General features: G+C 35.5%; 1 protein-coding gene across 3 annotated transcripts in view; it reads left to right on the forward strand.

Annotated features, from left to right (window-relative positions):
- The window catches only part of LOC136031333 (paired amphipathic helix protein Sin3a-like), a 110,187-nt gene extending 87,518 nt beyond the window's left edge, over window positions 1–22,669 (forward strand). For all 3 annotated transcript variants that reach the window (XM_065710817.1, XM_065710819.1, XM_065710818.1), the window contains exons 16-22: window positions 2,018–2,235; window positions 3,843–4,020; window positions 6,458–6,627; window positions 15,097–15,258; window positions 17,377–17,654; window positions 20,215–20,368; window positions 22,116–22,669. In XM_065710817.1, the coding sequence (XP_065566889.1) occupies window positions 2,018–2,235; window positions 3,843–4,020; window positions 6,458–6,627; window positions 15,097–15,258; window positions 17,377–17,654; window positions 20,215–20,368; window positions 22,116–22,355 (1,400 nt within the window). In that variant the 3' untranslated portion in view covers window positions 22,356–22,669. The remainder of the gene's footprint in view (window positions 1–2,017; window positions 2,236–3,842; window positions 4,021–6,457; window positions 6,628–15,096; window positions 15,259–17,376; window positions 17,655–20,214; window positions 20,369–22,115) is intronic.
- The last annotated feature ends 2,580 nt before the right edge of the window (window positions 22,670–25,249 follow it).

The following is a 25,249-nucleotide window of genomic DNA, read 5'->3' on the forward strand; positions in this document are numbered from 1 at the left end:
TAATATATTTTGCGGTATAAAGATGCATTTTTCGGGCTTTCAGTTTCTCTTCTCCACCCCACCCACCCCCCCTCCAAAAAAACTAGTTGTTCTCTTTTAGTTTTTAGCTTTTAGTAGTTTTTTTCGAAGTATTGAAGAGTCAGTCAATCGTGTTTATAACTATATCAATATATTTTAGATGTCTAAATAAAACCTAAATGCAATAGTAAATAATACTGGTTGAACCTGGATCAAAATTACAGATTAAAGAAAAGTTGCAAAAAATTATTACATTTTCTTTGAGCACCCAGACGTGTAAGAAGCATGGTATAAATCACCAAGTGAATTGAATTTTAAAGCCATTATTGCCTCTAATTGCAAAGCTAAATAGGAAGTGGAAGGATATTTATCTGGTGAAAAGTAGACTTTATTGATAGAAAAAAAAAAAAAAAAAAAAAAAAAAAAAAAAAAAACAAAAAAAAAAAACAACAAACAAATAAAAGGTGCACTTTCAGTTTGAGAATTAGATTGAAGAGTAAAACGTACTTAAGGACTGGCTTGTAGGAAGCTCTGACAGCTGCCATAGTTTAATTAAATAACACAGAAATACTATGAGAGGCTTCACTAGGAATAGGTGAGGGGTCCGCAACTCCCTTAAATTTCAAGTGAGGGCTGAAAAGCTATGTTTTAGAAAAAAAACGATTTAGGACATATTTTACGCCAATCTTAAGAAATGAGGCTTTCTAAAAAAAAAGAAAGATTAACCAAACTCAAAACTCAATATTTCAGCCATTTATTCAACAAGCGTTGATAGAAGACGAAAAAAGGTATGAAAGTACAGTGCAGTACTGTAGATTTTGTTTTCTAATTTCTGCTGATGACCTTAATTGAATGCATTGCCAGATTACCCCGATTTTACTTTTATTTCAATGTCTTTAAAATCAGCATTGTTGAAGATGTTGCCATTTTCCCTGTATTAGGAAAAGGTAGCGGGTTCTCATCAGTGCACGACTTGTTCCCTCCTACCTTCGTTTTTAAATGTTACCCCTACATTTGACAACTGGGGTCTGGATAAACAAGACAAGTTCTAGTCTTAAACGCAATTTAATCCTAAAACACCACTAAGATTAGACTTGCTGGAGATGAAACACAAAAACTAACAATGACAGGGTTCATTCCACGAAAACTCGCGAGAGACATCGTGGAATTCCTTTCAAATGTTGCTTCGTTTGTTTTATAAGGAAAAAGACCAATAATTGCTAAACATAGAAGTAGTTTGAAGTTCTCCGTTGGCTCTTGAGTAGGATTCTTCTTCTTCTGTCCCCCACCCTCTTTGAAGCTACGTTTAAGTCGCCTCTCGCAATATCTTTGCAGATTGAGAACATCATTTATAATTCCGTAAGAGCCTAATCTTTAGTGTTTCGCTCTTTTTCAACTTATCTGGTGTTCAATAAACTTAAAATCTCTTTATCTGTATACTTGATGGACTGGAATAGTTTGTTTGTATGATACATAGTTAGATAATTATTCATATTAGCAAACAAAAACAATAAACACACAAACATTATCATATACCACCCGCAACGCTCTATGGCCGGGGATGCAAGGAGAAAAAGAAAAAAGCAGAAAAAACAAAACAAAACACTAAAAAGAAAAATGACAAGTAGGCGCCCTCCAATTACTACACGCTGAAAACCAAAAGGAGCAGAGTGCCATGTGTCATAGACATCAGAGATACCACAGACTTCAACCATACCGGCATTACTATTAAGTATTGCCTCTATAGGGAACTTTGCGTGTCTTGATTTTAAAACACTCGTCAGTTTTTATCTGATTACAGCTTCGGGTGAAGCAAAGATCCTACAGCTTGTTTTACACCTTGTTTTCATTTAGATGAATATAGTTGAATCTGTTAATCCTGAATTGCATTGAAAACAAGTACTTATGGCTTCTTTTTGGCGAAAGTGGTATATCCTAGGAAAGAATAATTTTTGAATAAAACTATCGACGATATTGATTCGTATATTTCTTTCTTTAGATGAGGAAGAAGAAAACACTGGAAGGAATAGTCCGTTTGTGTCGAAAAGTGGAAGGAAAGGAAATTCAGTTAAACAGCCGCCTGATCCGCAATTAGGAAACGGTAGAAGTAAAAGTTCAAATGGAGAAATAAATGGAGTAGTTAAGGAAGAAAAAATTGTAAATGGTGAAGTTAAAAGCGAACCAACGTCACGAGGATCTAGTCCTATATCCCACACTGTAAGGCTTTTTAAATTTTCTTCTTTCAACCACTTATTCTTATGGTTTCATTTTTTTGTATGTTTTTGTTTTCTTTTATTTCAATTTTTGCCTCTAAATTCTCTATTTCGTTATACTGTAAGCTTTTTTATTCATTGTTATTGTTATTATTATGAAAAAATGGATGTTGAGTTTCTTTCATTTAGTCAACGAAGGCCACGGGAATGAAGTTCATATTCCCACTATAATTCATTCTTTGTACGCCTTTGTGCTAAAATTATGATTGAATAATGGAAATCCTGTTCTCGAGGTATAGTTCAGTAAACTAAAGTGAATTCGCAGCAGGTGAAGTTTATAGGTTCTAATCCCAGTTAATTTGAATATTAGATATTTACGAACACCACACTAATTTTCAATCATGTCAATCTGAAAAAAGAATTTCTTGAGCAGGTATTTCCTAGACATTGTGTAATTATCCACTGTTTTTATCGTTTATCATGAAAAAAAAAATTAGGTTCCGGAAATTGTTTTCTTATTTGTAAGATGAGGCTTTTGTTTGAGCCATAGCGCATACGGTGCATATGGGTCCGAGCCTTGGGAAGCTTAATTCAGAGGGGGATGAGGGGAGGAGTCTAAAATACACCAAAATTTTAAGGTATATCTTAACTAGAATGCTTAGTCTTTGGTTTTTAAAACATGGGATGGGTCATAACAGGGAAGTATGTGCCGGGCGAAACGTTTATGTTGACTAGTGACTAAACGATTAGTCGGGATCGAATAGATCAGGGATGTTCCAGAATCATAGTCAGAACTGTGAAATATTTTCTGGTTCTTAAAACGGTTGAGCCATTGAATTTTGTTTGAGACAGAAGTTCCGTTTTATTTTAACTTTCCATTTATGATTAAGATACTTACATTAGCTGGAATTTGTGTAAATCATTATGAATGAAGGTGACCTAATTTTTTTTCACAATATTACTAGTTCATATCTGCTATGTGAGGAAAGGTCGGAAAAATATCAAAACTATGGTAAACTCTGTCCTGCCAAGTGTAATGGAGTATGGATAATTTTTATTAGGATTTTACCGAGTTTGAACCCCCTCCCAAATTTTTTTGTCCGACTCATCGAGATTAACAAATATGCATGTAAAAAATTGATGGGTTTGTTAATTTTTGTAAAATGTATTTAATAATTGGAATTAGGTGTACCGAAAAATTTGGAAAAGTTTAGAATAAGGGGAGCCCGAGCCCAGAGCACTACCCTACAAGTCTCCTCCTCTCCTGCGCATTTGCATGCTCGAGCGCTTCTTGTAATTGACGGAGTAAATTCGGGAGAAGGAGTAATTAGTTTTCAATTAGTAACTTTTGCTCGTTAAGCCATGGCTTGATAAAAACGCTAAATTGAGAGTATCAGCTCAATTTTTCCACTTTTGCTTTACTTACTAGTTGTTAAGCTGAAAACTGCCAGGATTCGTTTCCATCAAATACTAGATGGTAGTGCAATTCTTTAAATACATTTAATCCCGAGACTATAATATTGTTGAATGAATACGAATACTGTATTCTGGTTAATTTTGTTTGAGTTTTGGTTACTACTAAATTTTTGATAAATTTTGTTTGTATTCTAGAGTGGAATCGACTATACTCTATTAGTTGGCAATAGCGCGTGGTATGCCTTTATGCGATTGCATCAAATACTTTGTGAAAGGCTATCCAAAATGAAGAGCATTGCAAGTCAGTTAGCTAGTGACTACAAAGAAGGGAAGGAAATACCTGCTTCCATTGTCCTGAAAATGCGGCCAACAAGTATGTAATTTTTCTGTTGTACAAGAACACCTTTTTGGGGTGGGCCAAGAATCTGCGAAATATGCACAAAAGAGGAAATTCGCCCCGAATTATGGAAAAAGTGTTCCTCAGTAGTTCCTTGGGCTTTGCCGGGAATTCCTAGTTTTTCAGCATGATTTGTGCTGGTTAGTCATTAGCTATCTATTTGTTTTTTGCAATGAAGCCCGTGAGGTGGTATTAATTAATTACTCGTGTTGTTCTTGATCCCCAAAAAGTAAGATTTTCAGGTGGAGACCTTCCATTCATCAAGCGGGGATTCATATGGAAATCTCAGTAAATCGAAAGTTCTTATAAATTAAGAACAATTTATTTTTCATAAGCCAGAACTGCCCAGCGGTAGTTGGAAATCTCTATAATAATTCATTATATACTTTTGATTTTGCGTATCCGAATTTTTTTTTGCGCACCTCAATATCGCTACCATCAGCTACTCCTCCTCCCCTCTAAAAAACTCACTCTCACTCAACCTTCCTTTTTTGATTTTTGCCTTTCTCCGCCGTTTCCTGTTGCAAAAGTAAAATGAACTAAGAGAGGAAAGTAATTCCATCCGGGACTAAACCTACGACTAGCTACGACTAGCAAGGGTTAAAATCGGACGTGATTACTGCTAATCTATAGAATTCTTTAAATATATCTTATTTAAATTATGGTTCAGGTGCAAGAATGCTCAAATTTGTCTTCCCTCCTGTCAGGTGACTTACTCCCCTCCCCCAAACATTCCTCTTGAATTTCTGGCCAGAAAGGACCTCACGTGCCATGTTACCGCCTGCTTAGCATATTTTGTAGGAATGCATGGGAAACCGACAACGAAAGAAGCGAGTGACTAGTAAATCCTTGATGCTGTCTGAGCTATCTGTTGATTTTTCAATAATTTTCACGAGTTTTGTGGACACGAAAGATTGAATCACGGTGATTGGACCCAACAATTTATCTACAAGTTGACACTACTGCTATTAAGTACTTCTAAAAATAATATATTTGAGTGCCAAAGCTTGTAAAATTATGTAAATGCTGAACTGAGTAGTCATGGGAGACTCCAGCCCAAATGGCACAGCTTTTGTCCTTGCCAGCTCAACTCTCCAGGCACCACAGGGGGAATACAACTCGTTGCTGAGACCTGGATCAGGCGTTTCATTTCCCCTGTTTAATAAGAATATTCTAGTCTCTTTCATCGAAGTTCTATTTATTCATTGGTTCCTAACATAAGATAGAGAGAAAGAAAATTGTGAAATTATTCAAAGACTCTAGAAAGAAAAATTGGGTTTTGTAGCTTACCGAGATACAAACAATCTAAAGTAAATTAGAGCTACTAAGATTCAGTGCCGTAACTTCGTCAAAGTCCTAGGGGGTGGGGAAACAAAAGTTAATTTTCCCAAATAAAGTGAAAATGACAGCGAGAAACGAAAAATGGGCCAAATAGTACCATAAAGGCAAAGGTATACTAAAAAAACTGTCCTGTCCAATCTGAACGCTTTAATCGTGCTATCTTAGTTTTGACTGGACTTTTGCTGAAAAATCTTGTCTACTGTGTATATATCCGTTGCAGCTCAAGCTTAGTCTCATTACAAAAATAATTCTTAGACTGTGTGACTTTTGAAGTATTCTTTAACTATATGATCTGTTAAGAAATTAAACTAATTTACGAAGCATAAAAAATGATTGCTTTTCATGTTGATATGGTTGTCATGGAGTTGAAAAAAAAAATCCAGAAATATTTGTGTTTTCTGATTTTTTTAAACACTGAGAATATGCTTAAGTAGATTTTAGCATGGACTTATTTGAATATTTGTCTCAAAACTCTGTTGGGATTTTTCTTTTAGACTCGATTTCTTTTGTCTTTCTATGCTTATTTTTCGAGCAGTAAGTAAATTTCAGAGTTATTCATTTGTTTTGAGGCTAAAATTAAAAAAGAAGGTTTAAAAGTGAAGTTTATTAATTGCCCTTCTTAGGGTTTATTTTCTCTGTGATACATGTGGTTTTAAGACAAGCTTACAGTTTCAAACTACACGAAAAAAACAAGGCATTTATATCATTCATTAGTTTCATTTCCTCCCAGGCATTAAGCCAGAATTATGATATTAGTTTGATTTTTTCTCAGAGAATAATATGAACTTTTGAAAATTAGGAAATTAATAATTTTTGCACCTTTGGAAATCCTTTGAGTGTATTTTTCAATCTTAAATAACAAAAAAAAATCAACAGCAACGTCAATTTAAAAATATTATCAGGTAGATGGAGGAAGCTGAATCTCGTGAATGATAGTCGATAGTAATTTTGCGTTGAAACATGAAGTTGTAATACTGTAGAAGAAAAACATACCCAAAACTTGGACATACCCAAAACATACATTAGCCTTAATACCCCTTGGTGGTAGGGAATGTAATTTTTTCTCTTTCAGTTTGTCTGAGCCCACCGGAGTATTATGGCGGTTTGATAGATATGGTGAAAAATCTATTGGACAATAATTTGGATTCAAGTAATTTTGAAGACCAATCAAGAGAAATATTTGGGATCCATGCCTATCCTTCTTTTACCTTAGATAAAGTTGTCATCAATGCGGTTCGACAGGTATGAGTAGTATTTTCTCCTTTCCTTGCTTCTGTAATTGACTTTTGTATATACTTTACGGGTTTAAGCAAATATTTATCTAAAGAAAGTTTAAAGCAAAATTAATGCATGTTGCGTGCGACTTCTGGTGCTTTTCGTATTGTCCTTTGACTCAAAGAATTACATTTATTTATAAATACATTAGCAGAAGAAAACCTAGGTCCAACACAATCAAAATAAGGCTAGAGGCGTGTGAATTGTCCATTAGTATTTTTGTAATTTCGTTCGAAATTTTCTGCAGCGAAAAATGTTGTCCATAAGCTTTTAAAAAAAAAAATAATCAAGGGTAATATTTTGGATCCATATCTAATCGTATTTTTGCTTAGATGTTGCAACACAGGTTAAAATTCTACTCCCTCCTCCGTCCACCTCAACGTATTTCAAATTGATAGTTTGACCTGTCAAGGGAAAATCTTATTTAAGAAATTGAAAAGTAAAAGTGCAATCGCAAAATTTAAATTTTTTTTTCAGACTCTTCATTGTTACAATTTGCAACTTTATTGTTTTTCCTTTAAAAATACATGAAGTCTCGAGATATAACTTGCAAAGAGGGAACCAAAGAGAACATCAAATGACAACAAATAAATTTTAAAGATCATGTTGCGGCTCCCTCGTACATATCTCTTTTGTAGGAAATTTTCGACTTTTCAAGAGAAGGAAAAAACAAAAACAATTCTAGTACTTTTTTACAACATTTAAAGGTCGGTAGAAAAAAGTATATAATTTGTCAGTAATTTTTCACGCCACATGTGTAAATATTTCTTAGATTTATCGTCTTTTCCCACGTGCCGCGTTCGGACTCGCCTATAAATTCCAATAAATTCCTATATTCTAATGCACTCCTATAAAATGCCTATATTTTGGCTAAAATCCTATTATTCCTATATTTTGGCTAAAATCCTATTATTCCTATATTTTCGGCTGAAGAGCAATAAGAACATTGCTCATGATTTACAATTTTTACTTCTCTTTAAGTAAGCCAAGATGTGCTTTTCTTTTTGCTTTTGACTCTGTTGCAGACTTTGCAGTCTTTCGGTGTAGGTCGATAATTAATTACAACTGTTGAGCTGTTTGAACTTAGCTAATGTTTTGTGCTGGGCCTGAGCCATGCTGGCTCAGCTTCTGCCTGGGTCATGCTGTTGTGTTCACTTAGTAGCCTATGTTTTTTTTTGTCATGTTGGGCCTGTCCGAAATGAGCAAAGATCAGTAGACAGGCTAGCAGTATCTGCTTAATGAGACTGGAGTTCTTGTGACTTATGCGTTTCCTGCCTGAACGCTATTTTAAAGGCTGATGTGAATACGGCCCAGTCTTGGACATATCCATATTTTTTCTTTTTATGGTCTTTTAATCTCGGGATGCTATTTTGTAGGTGATGCTTGGTAATTACGTATGGGGCCTACCAAGTTTAATAGTTCATGGCTTGCTAAGACGGATTACTGCGGTAGAAAGATTGGCGAATGGTGTAAGACTGGGAACGACCAGTATTCGTTCTTTTGCAAACTCTGCTTGAAAAATTTTGGTTGCACAGCTGGGGTTGCTCAGGAGTAAACCAACATGTGCGATCTGCAGAACACAAAGCCGCAGTTACTGCTTAACTACATCCACTATAGCTTCACCTGAACGGACAATCTCGAGTTGATGAAAAAAACCAAGGATAAACTGTTAGTTGGTACAAACATGTTTTGTGAGCGTGATGCCGCTTATAAAGCTGAGTTAATATGGGCACTTCAGACGGTACAGAGGTCCATGTCTGCTAACTTCTCAGACCATATTGTCGCAACCTTCGATGCGATATTCCCCGGTAAGATCTCCGACGGAATGTCCCTATGTATGAAGTAACTCATGTATATGATCACCGATGCGCTGCATCCTTACTGTAAGCTTGTGCAGGCGTAAGTAACAGGTGATTATTTGGTTTTTATGGCACTTGACATTTACAAAGTGACATTAGTGATCGCAATTTCTGTTGGTCTGTTGGTCCCGGTTTTCTAGTTTGGGCACTTTCAGATAAGCTAGGACGATGAAAGTTGGCAGGCGTATCAGGGACCACACCAGATTAAATTAGAAATAGTTTCTTCCCCGATTCGACAATCTGGGGCGGGGAGTGGAGGGACAGTTAATTCGGAAACATTAGAAAACATGAGGTATTTTTAACTTAAGAACAGGTAATCGTATCCTAATGAAATTTGATATTTAGAAGGCTCTCGTTCTTTGGAACTCTTTTTTTTTTAATCCCGACCAGATCCGGTGACATTAGGGAGAGTTGGAGAAGGAAACCGGAAATCTTGGAAAACACTTAGAGTAAAGAGATTGGGATGAAACTTGGGGGGAATAATAAGCACAAGTTCTAGATTTTTACGTCAAGTATTTTAGATTTATTGTATTTTAGATTTAGATTTCATCTAGATTTTAGATTTACGTCAAGTATTGACGTAACTGGATCGGATCCGTTCTCTTTGGGAGAGTTGGGGGATTTCCAGTGCTTTGTGCTTGTGAAGGACATTCAGTCATATCTTGTACTAGAATATGACGAGACAACCAACAACGCTGGTATGAAAGAGTTACAGATACGTGTTCAGTATTCGTCCTCATATGGAAACGAAATCCAGAGCAGACTTTTATGCACAAGTTTTATGGGCCACGCGACAAGTGATGATCTGTGTAGGAAGATTATGTCAGCCATTGAGCAGAATCAGCTGCCACTTGAAAAACTGATTACGCTTGGAAGTAATGGACCAAACGTCAACAAAGACGTTTGGAACAATTCCAATGCCAAAAAAAGAAAGGGGTGAGAAAGGGAATGTTGAATATTGGTACTTGAAAAATCCATAACGCTTTCTTGAAAGGTCTTCAGGTGTTCGGAGAAGAAAGTCCCGACTTTGTTATTCTTGTGCATTCATTTTTTGACGACTGGCCTTCACGTTGTGAAGACTATTGAAAGTGCCAAAAGAAAGTAAGAGTGCCAGAGAATGCTTTCATATAGCATGTCCTAAGCCGCTGGCTGACGATCGGACGTGCCCTTGCTAGAATCATGCAGCAGTTGTCTGCAATCTCAGAGTACTTCCTGAACTTCATGCCGAGAGAAAAAAAAGCTGAAGAAACTTCTGTCCACTCCCAAATTTCTGAAGATTGTGGCTTATATCAGAAGTGCGACTATGAAGGCCCAACTCGATTTTGTTCTAGCCTCAGCAGAACTGTTCATAAGTTTTACCCACCTGTTCCAGAAAGAAGAGCCTCTCATCTGAACTCAGAGATCAAAAGACTAGTTGTGACGCTTTGCGGACGGGTCTTTACTCCAGATTTCATGACCGAGATTGAAAATTTCTCACCTGAAATGTTGAACCTTGCTGAAAAATTTGCAGAAAAGCCCATAGTTTCAGAAAATGTGGAACGGTATTTCCGTGAGAAAGCAACACTGAAAGACAAGGCCATTTTCTATGTCAATGTGCGAAAACATTTTATTGCGGGGATTCGCCATATTTTGAACAAATGTCCTCTGGAAAAGGATGGTTTTCTAGAGGCTTTACGCTTTTTGAGTCCGATCAACATGAATGATTCAAGAAGCATTGCAGGCATAGCGGCTTTGGCACGCAAGATTGCAATTGGAGCAAGCTCAGACGTCGCCCAGGCTGAGTGGCCGCTTTTGCGAACGGAAAATGGACCCCTTGAGGACATTACTCGGATCGATCATTTTTGGAGCCATTACTTTGGACTGGTGTATGAGCGTGGGGACAGCAAGTATCCGGAGCTTCCCAAGCTTATCGAAGCAATGCTGACGTTATCGCCTGACAGCGCAGATGCTGAGTGTGGGTTCTCGTGTTCTGGTAGGATTCTCGGTGAAGACCATGCATTAATGTCTGAACGCGTTCTGGATGCGAGATTCATGGTATATGACACGTTGAGACTTTATGGAGGAAAACCAGAACGGTTTGTTATTACAAAAGAACTGTTGAATCTTACACGTTCTGCACGGTCTCGGTACCAACAATATCTGCATGAAAAGAAAAAGAAGAGCTATCCGAGAAGGAGAAAGGAGCTTTTGAAGAGGACAACAAGTGGAAGTTGCAGGAGGTCCACGACAAAAAGAAAGAAATAGAAGACTTGGAAAGCGAAAAGAAAAACTTAGAGCATCAGAGAAAAGAGAACAGTAGCAGATACTCTACTTCAAGAAGTGACCGATAGAATGAAGAAGGCTGCCGGGTCCAAGAGTTCCATAGCCATTGCCCTAGCTGTTCCTTTGCTCGAAGGTGCTGTGAAGTCCAGAACAAGTGAAAGAAAGCAGATGGTGGAATCTGCGAGAATGGATCAGTCTCTTGCAAAGAGAAAAACTGACCTCATATCGAAATTGATGCCCAAGAAGCAGCAAGAGTGATTCCAGGTAGTTTACCTGTATCAGTCAATCGTTTGCACAGTATGTGTATCTGAAAAAAAGCAGAAACTCGAGAAATGACGAATTTACGTGACCAGGCATCCCATGCCATCTACCACCGATCTGATCCCGAATATTTCCGAATCCTATATTTGGGCTCGGGAAATCCTATATAAATAGGACAGAGCCTATAATTTGAAACGAACCGACCTGTCCGAACCCTGCACATGCTGCGTTTTGCGAGAAAAACGCAATTTAAACTGCGCATTTAATTTACGGAAAATCGCAGGTATGTTGCAGAAAAATCGAGTCACCCTTATTTTACATAAAAATGAGTTTTAATCCATTTAATGCGAATAAACTTCTATTGTTGCTGAGAAATAATCAGGAAAACCTGACAAATTACTACGAAGGGTTATAAAAACAATGAATTTTCAACGCAGTTTATTTTCAACCATAAGCTATTTACTTGATCCCTAGAGCACCTTTTCTCGCTTGCATTGAAAAATGTCGACGCATTAGGATTTGTGTTTTTATGGAAAAAAAAAAAAAAACTTGTTAAAATCATGCTCAATTATCAAAATCACTGTAGTGTTCCCAAAAAGCAGTATAAAAAGGGAAGAGAACTAAGGTAAAACAAAAGTAACGGTCTTTCATATATCAAGAATTTATTTTCAATTCAGGGAAAATTGAAAAATCACATAGAAGGAAATTTAGCTAAGTTATGCTCCAATGTCAAAATACGAGATATGCACGCGAGGACCGCAATATGAAAGTTAGGTTTGACCATTTCTTAAAAGTAAAATTTAGCTTCTTTATAAATTTCCAATCTTCTTAATTTCTTTCAAATTTGTTCGGTTAATAAAAGTATCTCTAATAAAAAAAGAAAAAAGAAAAAAAAAAGCTGTGAACAGAGATAAGTCTAAACCTTGCTGAACTTATCCCTTTTTTATTCAGATGCTCGCCGTTCTAAGCATAGAAATGTTTACGATTTTTTTTTTCTAGGAACAATTTCCGTGGTGTTTTGCAAAAAGGGCCTAAGTGCACCTGTTCCTAATTTTACACGAGGTTGAATTAACTTTTTTTTGAATAGAATACAATGGTACTTTATTATCAAGCAAACTGTCACAACAACAACAAAAAACTGCCGAACTTGTTGCTTTCAGTCAACTAGCCTACATTGTACAAAAAAAAAGAAACAAAACATAAGTGAAACATTAAGTGTAATATCAAAACATTGCCTACAGCGATAAACCAAACTGGCTTGTCAAATAATATAAGTACAATGAATAAAAATGAGGCCATAAGTAAAACATAAGTACATTACAAAAAACATACAGTGATGGATCCAACTGGCCTGTCAAATAAAAATGAAGCAACAAAACGAACACATTAACAATATAAATGACACATTAACAATATAAATGACACATCAACATGATGTATTATAAATTTCATTTATTTATGATTCCAACAAACGCTGGTACAAAGCTCTTTCTGTAGCGCTCAGTTCTTGCATTAATAGGATTTAAAACTGGGATTTTTTGTGCTTTTGATCGAGGTAAACGGGGCTTTTGAGGGCAATAAGGGGCTGGGAGTATACTTTGAAAGCATGGGTTACGACGTAGACTATTTCTGAAATTTGCACAAAGAGTAACACGTCGGGCTGCTAAGGTAGGGAGGCGGAATTCCTTGATGAGGAGAATGTAAGGCACTTTGTCCTGACCTTAAATTATTCTCAGGGCTCTCTTCTGGATAATTTCTAGCCTATCGGACTGATCCATTGTAAGACCAAAATGCCACACCAGGCAAGCCCACTCAAGCTGTGGACGGATAAAAGATGTATAAAGGCGGAGGATATGTGCTTTTGGGCATGAAATTTGGCAAATAGCTTAAGGAGAGGCAGAGATGTAATAGCCTGTTTAACAATAGAGCAAATGTGGGCCTCCCATTTCAAATTGCTAGTTAGTGTGACCCCTAAGAGTTTAGTTTCTGTTGTATTTATTTCATTAGGTATTGGGGTTATAAATGATAGCTTTGATTTAAGAAAACTAAAAGTCATAATATGAGATTCATGGGAGTTCACTTTCATTTTTGACTAGACTACTTCGCTTGCAAGGTCTTCGAGAATTGCCATTGCACTGCTCTTAATATTTCTTCTACACTTTTCGAGCAATGACATGTCATCCACAAACTTCCATCGATCGGCTGAGTCATCAGCAAAATTGTTAATCATTACCAAAAATATTAAAGGACCTAAAAGCTTACCCTGCGTACCTGACTTGTAGTAAAACTAATTGAATCAAAGTAGAGAAAAAGGAATTTCGGACATTCACTGGTGAATGTCGACATTAACCAAATTTCAGACATTCACTTTAACATATATACAACCACTATGTCATTTGACGAGTTTCTTTTAATATCGTTGTCAGCTAAAAAAAAAAAAAAGCTAATTAGAAGTAATACCACTTTTAAAATACAAGTTGTATATGCCCTGATAATTCAAATTAATTACATTGTGACTCAATTTAATATATTGACATTTGATAAAAAAGACTGCGATCTAAACGATCCTGCGTAACAGTGCGTGCTTAAATATTCAATCTATTTTACTAATCCATTATATTCATCACTAATTAATAGTTTCATACTTATTTGTATAATGTATCATAATTACATAATTCTCCCAAGAGACACGTAAGCAAAATGCTGAGCGCATCACTTCCTTTATTTTACTGACGATAGTTTGTAATTCTTATACCGTGTGCTGGATATTCTCTTATTTTAGGAGAGTTTTTTATGCATTAGAATTTATATGTCTTCAAAGAACCTTCCCTTAGGCATAATCTGTTTGAATATTCACGAGAAATGGAATAGAAAAATATTTTGTAAATTAAAAAGACAGAAGAACCAAAAATTTAAATCATTGTTGGTCACATTCCTCGTCATCCGGGGTCAGGGTGCAGGGCGCATAAGATCTAAGTGAATTAATGGCTGTATTGTGTAAAGTCTGTAAACCCCTTTTGGGAGTAGAAAAGGTGTTCAAATAAACTGGTGGACAATAGTTAAGGGGACTATCCACCAAATCAGAATACAGTGTTACAAACACAGAAGAGAGAATAATGAGGACTTTTTTCCCAAGACAGTGAACGAACAAAACCTATTTGAATATTTCGGCCCTATATCTAAGGGCCGTCTTCAGCAAAGAAAATAATAAACAATAACACACTTACAATAAAAGTTCTCGGTTAAAAATCCATTTTTTAAAATAGCCTAGGCATCATTGCTTCTTAACGAAAGTTCAGCCAAGACTGTGTGATAAAAGCCAAAAAGGTTCATTCATTTCACTAACTATATTTATTAAAAATTGGAATAATATCTTATTGCGATGTTTGCCTTCTCTGCAGCTAATCTTGTAGTTCTTTTGGGATTGGGCTTATTTTTATTGGTTTGTGTTTTTGTTTTATTTTGAATTAGATTATTTTCTATAATCAATTTTGTGTACGTAGGGTTGAGTGTGTATTCACCCATGTCTCTATTTAGGGATGTATTATTATTTAAGTTTCGTTTGATTTCGATTGCCTTGCGGACAGTTTGTTTGATTCCTAGGTCATTGCTAATTAGAATTGTTTCGTCAAGTAGAACATAATGGTTTGGAATTTCAAAAATATGATTGCTTAAAGCTGTATCAAAAGATACGGGGCTATTTCTAGATTTTAATGCTTTTTCAATACTTTCTTTGTGTTGCTGTAATCTTGTTCTTAAATTTTGATGGGTTCGACCAATGTAATAATTTCACAACTACATGGTATTTGATACACCCCTCTTAGACGAGTAACTGAGGTTTTATCCTTACCAGAATTGAGAAGATTCATTATCATTAAATTGCTTGTGAAGACAACACGTAAATTATTTTTTAAACAAACTTTTTTCAGTTTTTAAGTAATTTTCTTTGGAAAAAAATCCCCATTATTCTCTCTTCTGTACTTGTATTATGGAAAGGCATTGCGGTCTTTGTCACTATTTAAGAATACAATGTAATCTATGTTATCTTTTATAGCTGCAACATATTGTATCAGAGGAGACTTCAATTCAATGTACAGAGTGCTTCTTCCAATTCCTAAAGCAACGCCTTATACAGCCTAGACATGTTGCTGAAGCTGCCTATCAAACAAAATGTGAAGCCCTCATTACAGAAGATAACGTATTCAAAATGTATATTGTAAGTTTTTTCTAATACTTTTTGGTTTTGACGAATCTACAGCCAGTTTAGGTAGTGTCTTTTGAAGCTCCAAGCTGACTGCGTGTTAGTCATTCAGCCATGTCAATCAATACTGTTAGTCAGTCATTCAATACTGCTAGTATTAAGCCTAGATTGCTAATCAGAAAATTAACTTAGAAATAAATTGACGGTGACTGAATACACAGTTCTAAATGGTTACTACTACTGCTCACAACTAACTGCGGAACCAACCCGCCTGAGGTCAACGTAGATGGCCATGCTTCTTCACCTCAATCCGTTCAAAGCATCATATCTACTTACTCACATGTAGTTCGAGAAATCATTTTTTATTACCTCCTCCCGTCCCATTCTCGTCCTAGTAGCTAGTAATTAAGATTTTTTGTTTGTTTGAATTGTTCACCTATGTCATGCCTCAGTAAAAAAAGAAGACTCATTACCACGTGATTCGTCATATCTTTTCTAGAATTTTGATTGCATTGCGATTATATGGTAATAACAAATAAGAATTCAAAGTTACAACTCTTTTATTTAATGCAAATTCGGGTTTACATAGCATATAATCAAAACCTGAATTTCATATCACATGCCTGTCAAATTATTGTTAATTGAGGATTAACAAGAAGAAAAGGGAGTAGCAAATATATGTTGTTGCCAGGCGTGTACGCTGAAATTTTTTTGGTGGGTGGGGGGGGTTATTCCCTGGCCATTGTTCTTTATTTATGTCAAATGCTCTGAGGAAAATTATACTCGGATTTCTTAGCTTTTTTATTCAAACCCACCTCAGTGGTGCTTGTTGCATCTATATTTTAAATTCCTTGTTTCCATTTAAAGCATTGCTGGCAATGAACTGTAGGCTAGTACAAGTTTCCTAGGCGAAACCACGTGTATGCCAAATTATTCCTCCGTAGCATAAGTAGTCGCTTCTCGCGTAATATGTTCTTTAGTATATAATGAAATTTATTGAGTAAGCCAAAGATAAGGAATGGGAAATTTCGTGTACCCATCCCCCTTTTTATTCCTGAATTTGCGGCGCCAGGTATATTTGAATGTATGATTTGCCAATAGTCTTTTATATGTTGTTTCATTTTGAGGCTTTAGTTGACTACTGAACCTCCTTTTGAAAGAGTTTATAGGGAAACTTTCAGGGATAACGTCCCCAGGAAGATCGTTCAAAATCTAAGTGCAACGTCGAATGAAACTGTTTTTCCAGTGCTCGGTTTTTCGGAGCCTCAACCTTACTTCACAAGTGAATTTTGAGAGCACCAAAACCCATATAGCCTACTGATGTCTCTAGTGAAATTTCGCTGATAATACATTGTATTTCTTTTATTCTAACGAAGTACTGTTTATATTGATGGTGTATATCTTTATAATCCTTTGGTAGCACTTTGGATTGATTTTGTGCTTGGCAACACTGGGCTGGGGGTCCTGATTCTAGCTGCCGGAAGGCTGGGTGACAGACTTGCAACCTGTCCCTGTAAAAAGACACGGCACCTGGAACGGGGATTCGACGTGGATTCAATGGCTCTGGAAGATCCTAGTATTTTTTTTTTTTTTTTTTTTTTTTTTGTTCAAGATTAACGCCTGCTAATTGTGACTTTAGGTACCCTCGGCTGTTTCGAGTCCATTTAGATTTTTTTTTGTCAAACCTTTACAATCACTGTCTAAAAAGGTGGGATAAAAACATTCGAGTAGTTTAACTGGGCTCTCATGCAGGAGAGTGGGAGATTCAGTCCAATACCCCTCCCTGCAGTATCTTAAGGGTTTATGATTTTCCCTCTAATTTGCTTGTTCTTGCTTCTTCTTTTCTAAGTTACACCCATCCCTTTCCCCAGGATACAATTCTGAGAGCGTGCCTTTGTTTAGCCATACCCTCCTCCTGCTTTCTAGATTTGTCGGAAATATTTACTATAAGTACTGGAGTTTCCAGGAATAAAAACAATCATAATCATATGTTTAAAAAATAGAAAATTTTGTGATAGCCTCCCACTCTTTTTGCATCGCCTTGGTCAGCCACTCTTTTTAGCCCTTAAAAGTTAGCCCTTTAAAAGTTGTGCATGTCGAAAGCAATATTCATTAATACATTTATCATTTTAGCATCAAGGCCTGAACCAACTCACAATAGAATTACTTGATACAGATTCATCAGATATATCCGAAAAGTCTGAGACTAAGAAATCTCGGGAAAAATGGCAGAATTATGTTGACAGCTACTCCCAAGGAGCGTCTGTAGGAATTGGTGAATTTAGTTATGTCCCTGATTCTCCGGAAGTTGGAGCCAAACCAATTTTTCTCCGAAGGAATACTAGACATTGGCGAAAACTCAAAGATAAAATCAAGAAAGAAAAGCTCGAATCAGATGAACCTGAAAGGAAGTAAGTGTCGAATTCGAATTTTTTGCTTCGTGATTTGGTAGTCGCTACGTAAATCTTCTTTAAAACCATATCTGTTTGTATCACCCCATGGAAAAAAAAAAACAACTAAACATGCGTAATATTTTTTTTTTTTTGCGAAGAAAATTTATTACAAAATATCAGATTTTCGTAGACATGTGCTTGAAGCCACTCTATTAATGTTCTCTTGTATGCAGAATCTGATGATGTAATTTTTATTAGGATCACTTGGGGGTGTTTCCCCCTTTTTTGAAGATCAAGTATATTTTCTCAGGCTTGATGAAATCTGTATATTTGGAATCAGCGTAACAAGCCATTTTTTTTACGTAAGAATTATTATCATTTTTTTTTTTAGAGTTTTGGTTACTGTTGGGCCAAGTCGCTTCTTATATATAGTTTGTCACCATGAACTTTTTGACGATAACTTCAGTGTGTAAATGTTTATATTAAACTTAAGTTAGTAATTGTAAGAAAGTTTGTTGTGTCATATATTTTGGTTAAATTTTAAAGTTTTTTTCTAAACACGAATATAGAATAGAATTGTATTTTGAAAATTTCTATTACAGCATGGTTGCCGAATTTAAATTTTGCGTCAAACAAGCACTAGTAAATATATATATTTATAAACCCCCAGTCAGTTTTTTCTTTTTGTGTGTGATTTTAGTTAGGACGGCCTGTAGCGGCTGGGAAGGTAGGGCTTGGGGATGATGGAACGTAATCGAGGAACAGAAAGGGTCTTGGTACCGAAACCAAGGCATAGAGGTTCCTTCTCTCGGCCAACGTGGTGAGCTTGAGCTTACCAAGTAGATAATGATATGGAACCTTCCCTTCACCATTTATTATTCTAAGTGCTCGCTTTTGGACATTTTCAGTCTTATAAATACCCTCTGGAGAAAGACCAAAATGCCACACTGGACAAGTAAACTCCAGTATTGGCCGAATAAAAGAACAATAAATTTGGAGAAGATCCTCAGGGGCCAAGAAAATTTTAACAAAAGTAGGATATTTTGAACATGGATATCCCACTTCAAGTCAGTAGTGATTGTCACACCAAGTAGTTTAATGCATGTGACAGAGATTTTGGGAGGAGCGGGGTTTGTGAAAGATGGGGGTCATTTTAAAAAATCATCCGCCATAACTAACGATTTATTAGCGTTAACTTTCACCTTCCATAAAGAAGCCTCCTGTGTGACATCGTCAAGTAATGTTATAATTGAGCTTTTAATATTTCGTCGACAAACCTCAAGTGCAGACAGGTCGTCTACATACTTCCACCTAAGACGAACAATCAATAATTTTGCTTGTTGTCTTTGCTCTTATTTTTAGTTTGTGCTAACAGTTTTGGAGTGCTCTATAACTAACAAGTAATGTCACAGCCAGATTACAAAGGGATAAGGCAATAATATATTTCAGACTGAAATCAGAAGCCTTCTGTTAAACATAGACATTATAAATTGAAGAATCACCATTTGTCTATGTAAAAGACTATGTCATAATTGCTTTTCAACTAATGAAACCAGCCATGTCTTATTTGATTGCAAAACCCTTTGCATAGAAAGTAGAGTCCTCAAGCCTCTTCGCTCCAAACCAATAATTCTTGAAACATTCAATCAAGTTCTGAAGTCTTGCCTTCCTCTCCAAGATGTAAAAATACTTCTAAAGATAATGATCGAGAAACTAAAAAAGAGAATAATTAATAGATTCCAGTTATTGTCCTCCTTCCTGTTTTTTGTTTGTGCTAACTGTCCCTTTCTCAATAGACTGTCTCACAATCAAACATAAATGTTACATATCATAGAAATGGTGAACAAAACTTTTTTGCGGTGTTTTTAGGCTTTGTACCTTGAGAAAATGATAAAGAAGTCTCACTGATGGGAAGAACCCACCCCCTTCCTCTATCTCTTAGCAATACTTGCAAAATTTCAAAAGGAACCATCTGAAGAAAAGTAAATGTTGGCCATGTTTCGACTAATTGTAAAAAGTATCACTTTTGTAGGAATTTAATTTAAGCCTTTTAATTTCTCTCAGTATCAGTGGATCCATTTGTCAATCTCGCTAGGCTCTTGTCTTGTCTTGTTGAGAGTCTCCTCTCTTGTCTTGTTGATACTTCTAGGCCCGTCCCTCATTCTTGATGAAATTGATATTGGCATGTAAAGGCCTAGTGTCAAGTCTATCCTTAACGTTAAACAGCTTCTTTTAGATAAAATGAGAATATAGAGACTCATCACAACAAATAAAAGTTTACAAATGGATAAGGCAATGTGCATAAGAAATTATTTGCGGCAAGAAAACCAAAAGTCTATTTTAGTTATTCATTGTTGTGTTTTTCGTATCTGTGCATTGAGGGATAGGAGGGATCACATCCTTATGCTGATATTGGTATGAAGACTCCCCTCTCCAATATCTCAATATGTGAAGTTTGATATTTATTTTTTCATATCTTTCTCTAACCACTTAACCCCCCCCCCCACACGCACACAGACACTCTTGCGAAATTCAGCTAATATTTGCTTTTGGTTTAATTAAATTTGTTTCTTTTTAGGTTGGATCTCATGGAAGAACGACCAGAATTGCGTGGCCTAGTTGTTAATGACAATACTAAGTGCAAATTTAGTCCTAATCGGTACAAGCTAGCCTTTGTCGTCAAAAGTGGTAGCTTCATGTACAGAAAAGGGTCTCTTCATCGAGCACGACGGGTACTATTTTTTTTTTGTTTATATATATATAAAAATAATTTTCTATTCCATAAATAGAAAACATGTTAGTTGTATATTACTTTAAAAAAATGGTAATTGAATATACCATTTTTATGAAAAAGCGTGCACAAAGAGACCTATATTTAAGAAACAACCAGCAGCAATGATGTACAATTGCTTGCAGTGCTTGGTGTAAATTTTGCCTAAGCTAAAATGATAAATTTAGCTTTGTTGAACCTATTATAAAGTGATAAATAAAATTTTAGCTGTTATTCCTGGGTAATTTTTTAAAACTACCTGTATCTTTTTGGTAGCTTGATGCTGATATATTATCACTAACGTATACACACCGAACGACAATTCCTACCAGTAGCACTTCTTAATATTAATAACTTGATCATCTCATAACTTCGTTTCATCATCTAATAAATTATTTTGCAGGATACCAGCTTCGATAATTGAACATTGGGTTCGATCGTTTTTTTAGCAAATAGTAAAAAAAAAAAAAAAAAAAAAAAATCGTAATCTCACTGGACCGTTTTGCGATGTTATGTTTGTTTTTCTTAAATTGAGGAAGAGGCACTCTCGTATCTTATTGTAAATAGATTTTGCTTATGGGAGCATGGAATGTACCTACTAATATGTATTGATATTTGTGACAATTTTACTAATTTACAATATTTAGTAGCTATTTTAGAACCTGTTATAGAAAGAGTGTGTTACAGGTGATGGGTTATTCGAATTTTTTCGTCGTTTTTTGTACGTACTTTGATTACCAAATTATATCGCTTTTCTATTATATTTCAAAGTATAATTTATGTTGGAACCAGGGTTGTATGCAAGATTGTGTTTGGGATGTTGAACTATACAATTTCTCTCTTGCCGTTTATTCCCTCCTTTGTTTGAAAACAAATTGTTTTTTCTTCCATATGGCTTTACGAGCTTTACGACCAGGATTGACTATACGAGCTTCTTTTTAGGCGTTTCCGTTTTAAAAAATAGCACCCATGGGGGGGGGGGGGGGGCTTATCTTATAATCTTATGATGCAAATGACTGGAAAAATTTATGTATACTATGTTCAATATTAAAGTATATCAAATCCACTTCTTAATATTTTCACTGAGAACCTGAATATGACCAAAAATTAATATATTTCAGTACAACGATGAAGTACGTATTTTACGTATATATTCGTATTTACGTATAATATTCTTGGGATATTTCAGCAGTTTGCGAATTGATAAGGAAACACGTGCACATGGCTTTGCTTTTGTTGTCTATTTTTACCATTGATACTAATTAAAAATATACTAATATACTAATTAAAAATATACTAATTAAAAATTGTCTATTGATACTAATTAAAGTAAATGAGCTTACAAATATATACTAGTGGCATTTAGTTTAGTTTGAAAGCATATTATTCCATCGCAGTAGATTCAAGAGTCTATCAAGAAAATTACTTCTTTTATTTTTCTGGGTTTGATCCAAACTAATGGTAAATCCACTAATTGACAAACTATCTTTCTATTGTAGTGTCTTTAATCTTCATTACTTAAGATTGATATAAAGGTTTAAACCAGAGTTTTTTTTAGATTTATAATTATTTGATTTTTATAATTTAATTATAATTTTTATGTATGTTCACATTTTATGTACATATAGAGTAGACATTTTTTTATATAATTAATTTTTTATAAAATTTATGATTAATGGCTTTTTAATTAAAAATTGTTTCTATTACAGTCTCACCGCCGAGTCATCCTTGATCGTCATGACAAATTCAGCGCCTGGCATGCGTCATGGCGTGAAAATCACGTTCCTAATCCAGAATCGGCTCAAAGTTGGTTTAACGGACAGTTTGAAGGATCTGTACCCAATGCAACCAAAATGATAATTATTAACCGTCTATATGAGCCCCCTTATGTGCCTTACGCTAAATATATTGTAAATTACCCTGTTGAAATTGTCACAAGTTCTAGTTGACCCCCCTCCGAGGTGAACTCGGGGAAACGGGTAGACAATGGTCGGCACTATTAAGTTTGCCTGTGATACCAGGTGTGAATTATGAATGTTCATTCCATGACGTAATCGTTCAATTGGTGAGGTCCTCTCATTGTCCATGGCTTTTTTGGACTTCCAGTGAAACAGTTAATCGTGAGAGGTGGAATTTTATTATATATTGAATTTCTATTCTTATGTCCTTTTTTTACAATGTCATTTTTTCGATCATTCTCGATTATTCGATTTTTGATTTGTAAACAGTAGCAGTCTTTTTAATATAATGCATTCTCAAAATATTTTGTTTGTTTCTGAGAATTTAGGAAATGTTGCTTCTTGGATTGATGTCTTTTAGAGTACAAAATACGACTGTGTGGTTTACCGAAATTTACGCTAAAAAAGGTATAAATTTAAAGGATAGTTATACATGTGAAAGAGGAATTTTATGCTATTTTGATGTTAATAATAACCAATTTTTTAATGAATCAGGTTTTTCTGGTAATGGAGGATGGTTGGTAATTTGGTTCTTTATGTTTTTATTCCAAAATGATTTATTTTCTTTACTGTAGCTCCTATTTTACTCTTTGAAAAAACAGCACCTACTGCATAGCTCGTCTGACAGTTTTTTTTGCCTGTGAGTGTGTTTATGTGGGTTGTAGGGGGTTTCTTTTACTTTTATTCCAAAATGAGATACTTTGTTATTATTTATAGGAAACCCCTCTTTGTACAAAAAGAAAATGACGGAGCACTACAAAGAGAGAGAAAAAAAAAAGAAGCAGAATATCACTATACAGCTATGACAAGGTAATTATAGTTGAAGAAGTTTGCTCCAAGCATGTCTTGAAATCTAGTGGTTGTGATTCTCCATAAGTTTAGCAAAAGCTATAGTAGGATCTGCTATGAGAAGGCTTTGATAAGTTTTGAATTGCGTGTCCAAATTGGATATCTATGTATTTTGCCAAGCGGAAAAAAAAGGAGCGGATTTTCAATTTATCAACATTTGTAATATTCTTCTAGGAGGATGCAATGTAGAGGGTGTGGGGGAGAGAAACAGTGTTGTACAACGTTGCTAGATAACGGCGATTGAACGAAGCTTAGCAGAGACTATGGGAGCACAGGCAGCTGATATGCGGCGTTTTATGACTTCTGTTAGGAGATGACAAGTATGAGAAATGGTATATCCAATGGAATACTAAGGTAAACAATTTGGCCAGACGGGCAGGTCTTTGAATTCCAGAGTAGAATTTCATGAGGAAGTGAGCCTTTCGAGTTAAAAAGCATGACGTCAGACTGCAACGTTAAATTCAAGACTAGATTTGAAATATTCTGCTTGCAGTTTTTGGAAAGTTTCAGAAATTTTGTCAAAAGTTCGACTAATGTCAAAAATGTTATCAGCATAAGTGACTAAGGAGATTTTCAGGCCAGAGAGAACCCAGGGGTAAAATTATAGCAAACCATATAACTGGCTTTCGTATAAAGTGAATATACCACTCGATGCCTTTTTTTTATGCTATTTACGAATATAATAATCGCTTCAACCTCAAATTCAGATTTAAGCTCTTTTTGAGCTCTCAAAAATGACCTATATATGGGGTATAAAAAAGACTCGAAACATTTGTCTGAAACTTTAAAACATTGATCTCAAACTTACTGTTTCATTATAAATACATTTCTTTAATGTTATATATAATCCACAAGCACTGATTTTCCAACATTTGGATAAATTAATTTTACCAATGTTATGGCGTTTTCTTCTTCGCACTAAGAAAACGTAGTATTATTTTGTCGAAAACGATGCGGAGAAAACGTAGTATTATTTTGTCGGAAACGACGGATAACTCGTACTGTAATTAAAAATTCGTCATTTTTAAGAGCTTAAAAAGTGCTTAAATTTGAATTTGTGGTAGAAGCGACTATTATATCCGTAAAGAACATAAAAAAGGCATCAAGTAGTATTTTTGCTTTATTGATAAGTTAGTTATATGAACTATCACAATTTTTTGAAAATTCGTCAATTTTAAGAGCTAAAAAAGTGCTTAAATATCAATTTAAGGTAGAAGCGATTATTATATTCGTAAAGAGCATAAAAAAGGTGTCGAGTGGTATATTCACTTTATGCAAAAGCCAGTTATATGGTTTGCTATAAATTTACCAACCCAAGACATCTAACACTGGGCCTGAGCTTTGAGGACTTATTGAAATATCAAGCTAAGGCAATTGTACCTTGCCTGGCTCCGCTCTTAACTGGTATAGTTCTATCCAGTGGCCTTGCCATTTCATGCTGCTTAAGAGGGATTTTAAGATGGATCTGTAGCTCAGTTTACATATCCCTTTGAGATCAAATTATAGCCGGATTTACTCATCTTTTAACAGCCTTTAAAAGCGTAAGGGAGTGGATCAGGGAGTCAAAGAATGGCGAACATCAAGACTTGCCAAGGCGAGTGAACTAACTGTACAAGAAGCCTCAAGCAGAGCATTAGCCGCAAATGCAAGGGTGTCTGCACATTCTGTGCCACGTTGAAAGCCAAATCAATGTGGGGGCGTGTAACATTTTTCTTCAAGTTCTTTTATAAACAGTAATTTATAAAACTTGTATAAACTGGTGGAAATTGGGTTGAGAGACATCTAGGAAGGAAGAAGCGACAATATGGTCTACGTTGGATGTGGATGAGGCATTGGGAATGTATTAGAAATCTTCGTCTTTATCAACAGCATACAAATGATTATCTAATATTCCACCAATCAGAGAAGAGCGGGCAGACGGAGCAGTTAGGTTACAGTTAAAATCTCCAACTATTAGGTAAGCAGAATTATTATAAATAATGTTTGACATACTTCTTCATTATTTTTCAGAGGTGAGAGGAAAAAGGCGTCCAAGC

This window comes from Artemia franciscana, chromosome 9 (assembly GCF_032884065.1).
Source record: "Artemia franciscana chromosome 9, ASM3288406v1, whole genome shotgun sequence".
NCBI classification, from domain to species: domain Eukaryota; kingdom Metazoa; phylum Arthropoda; class Branchiopoda; order Anostraca; family Artemiidae; genus Artemia; species Artemia franciscana.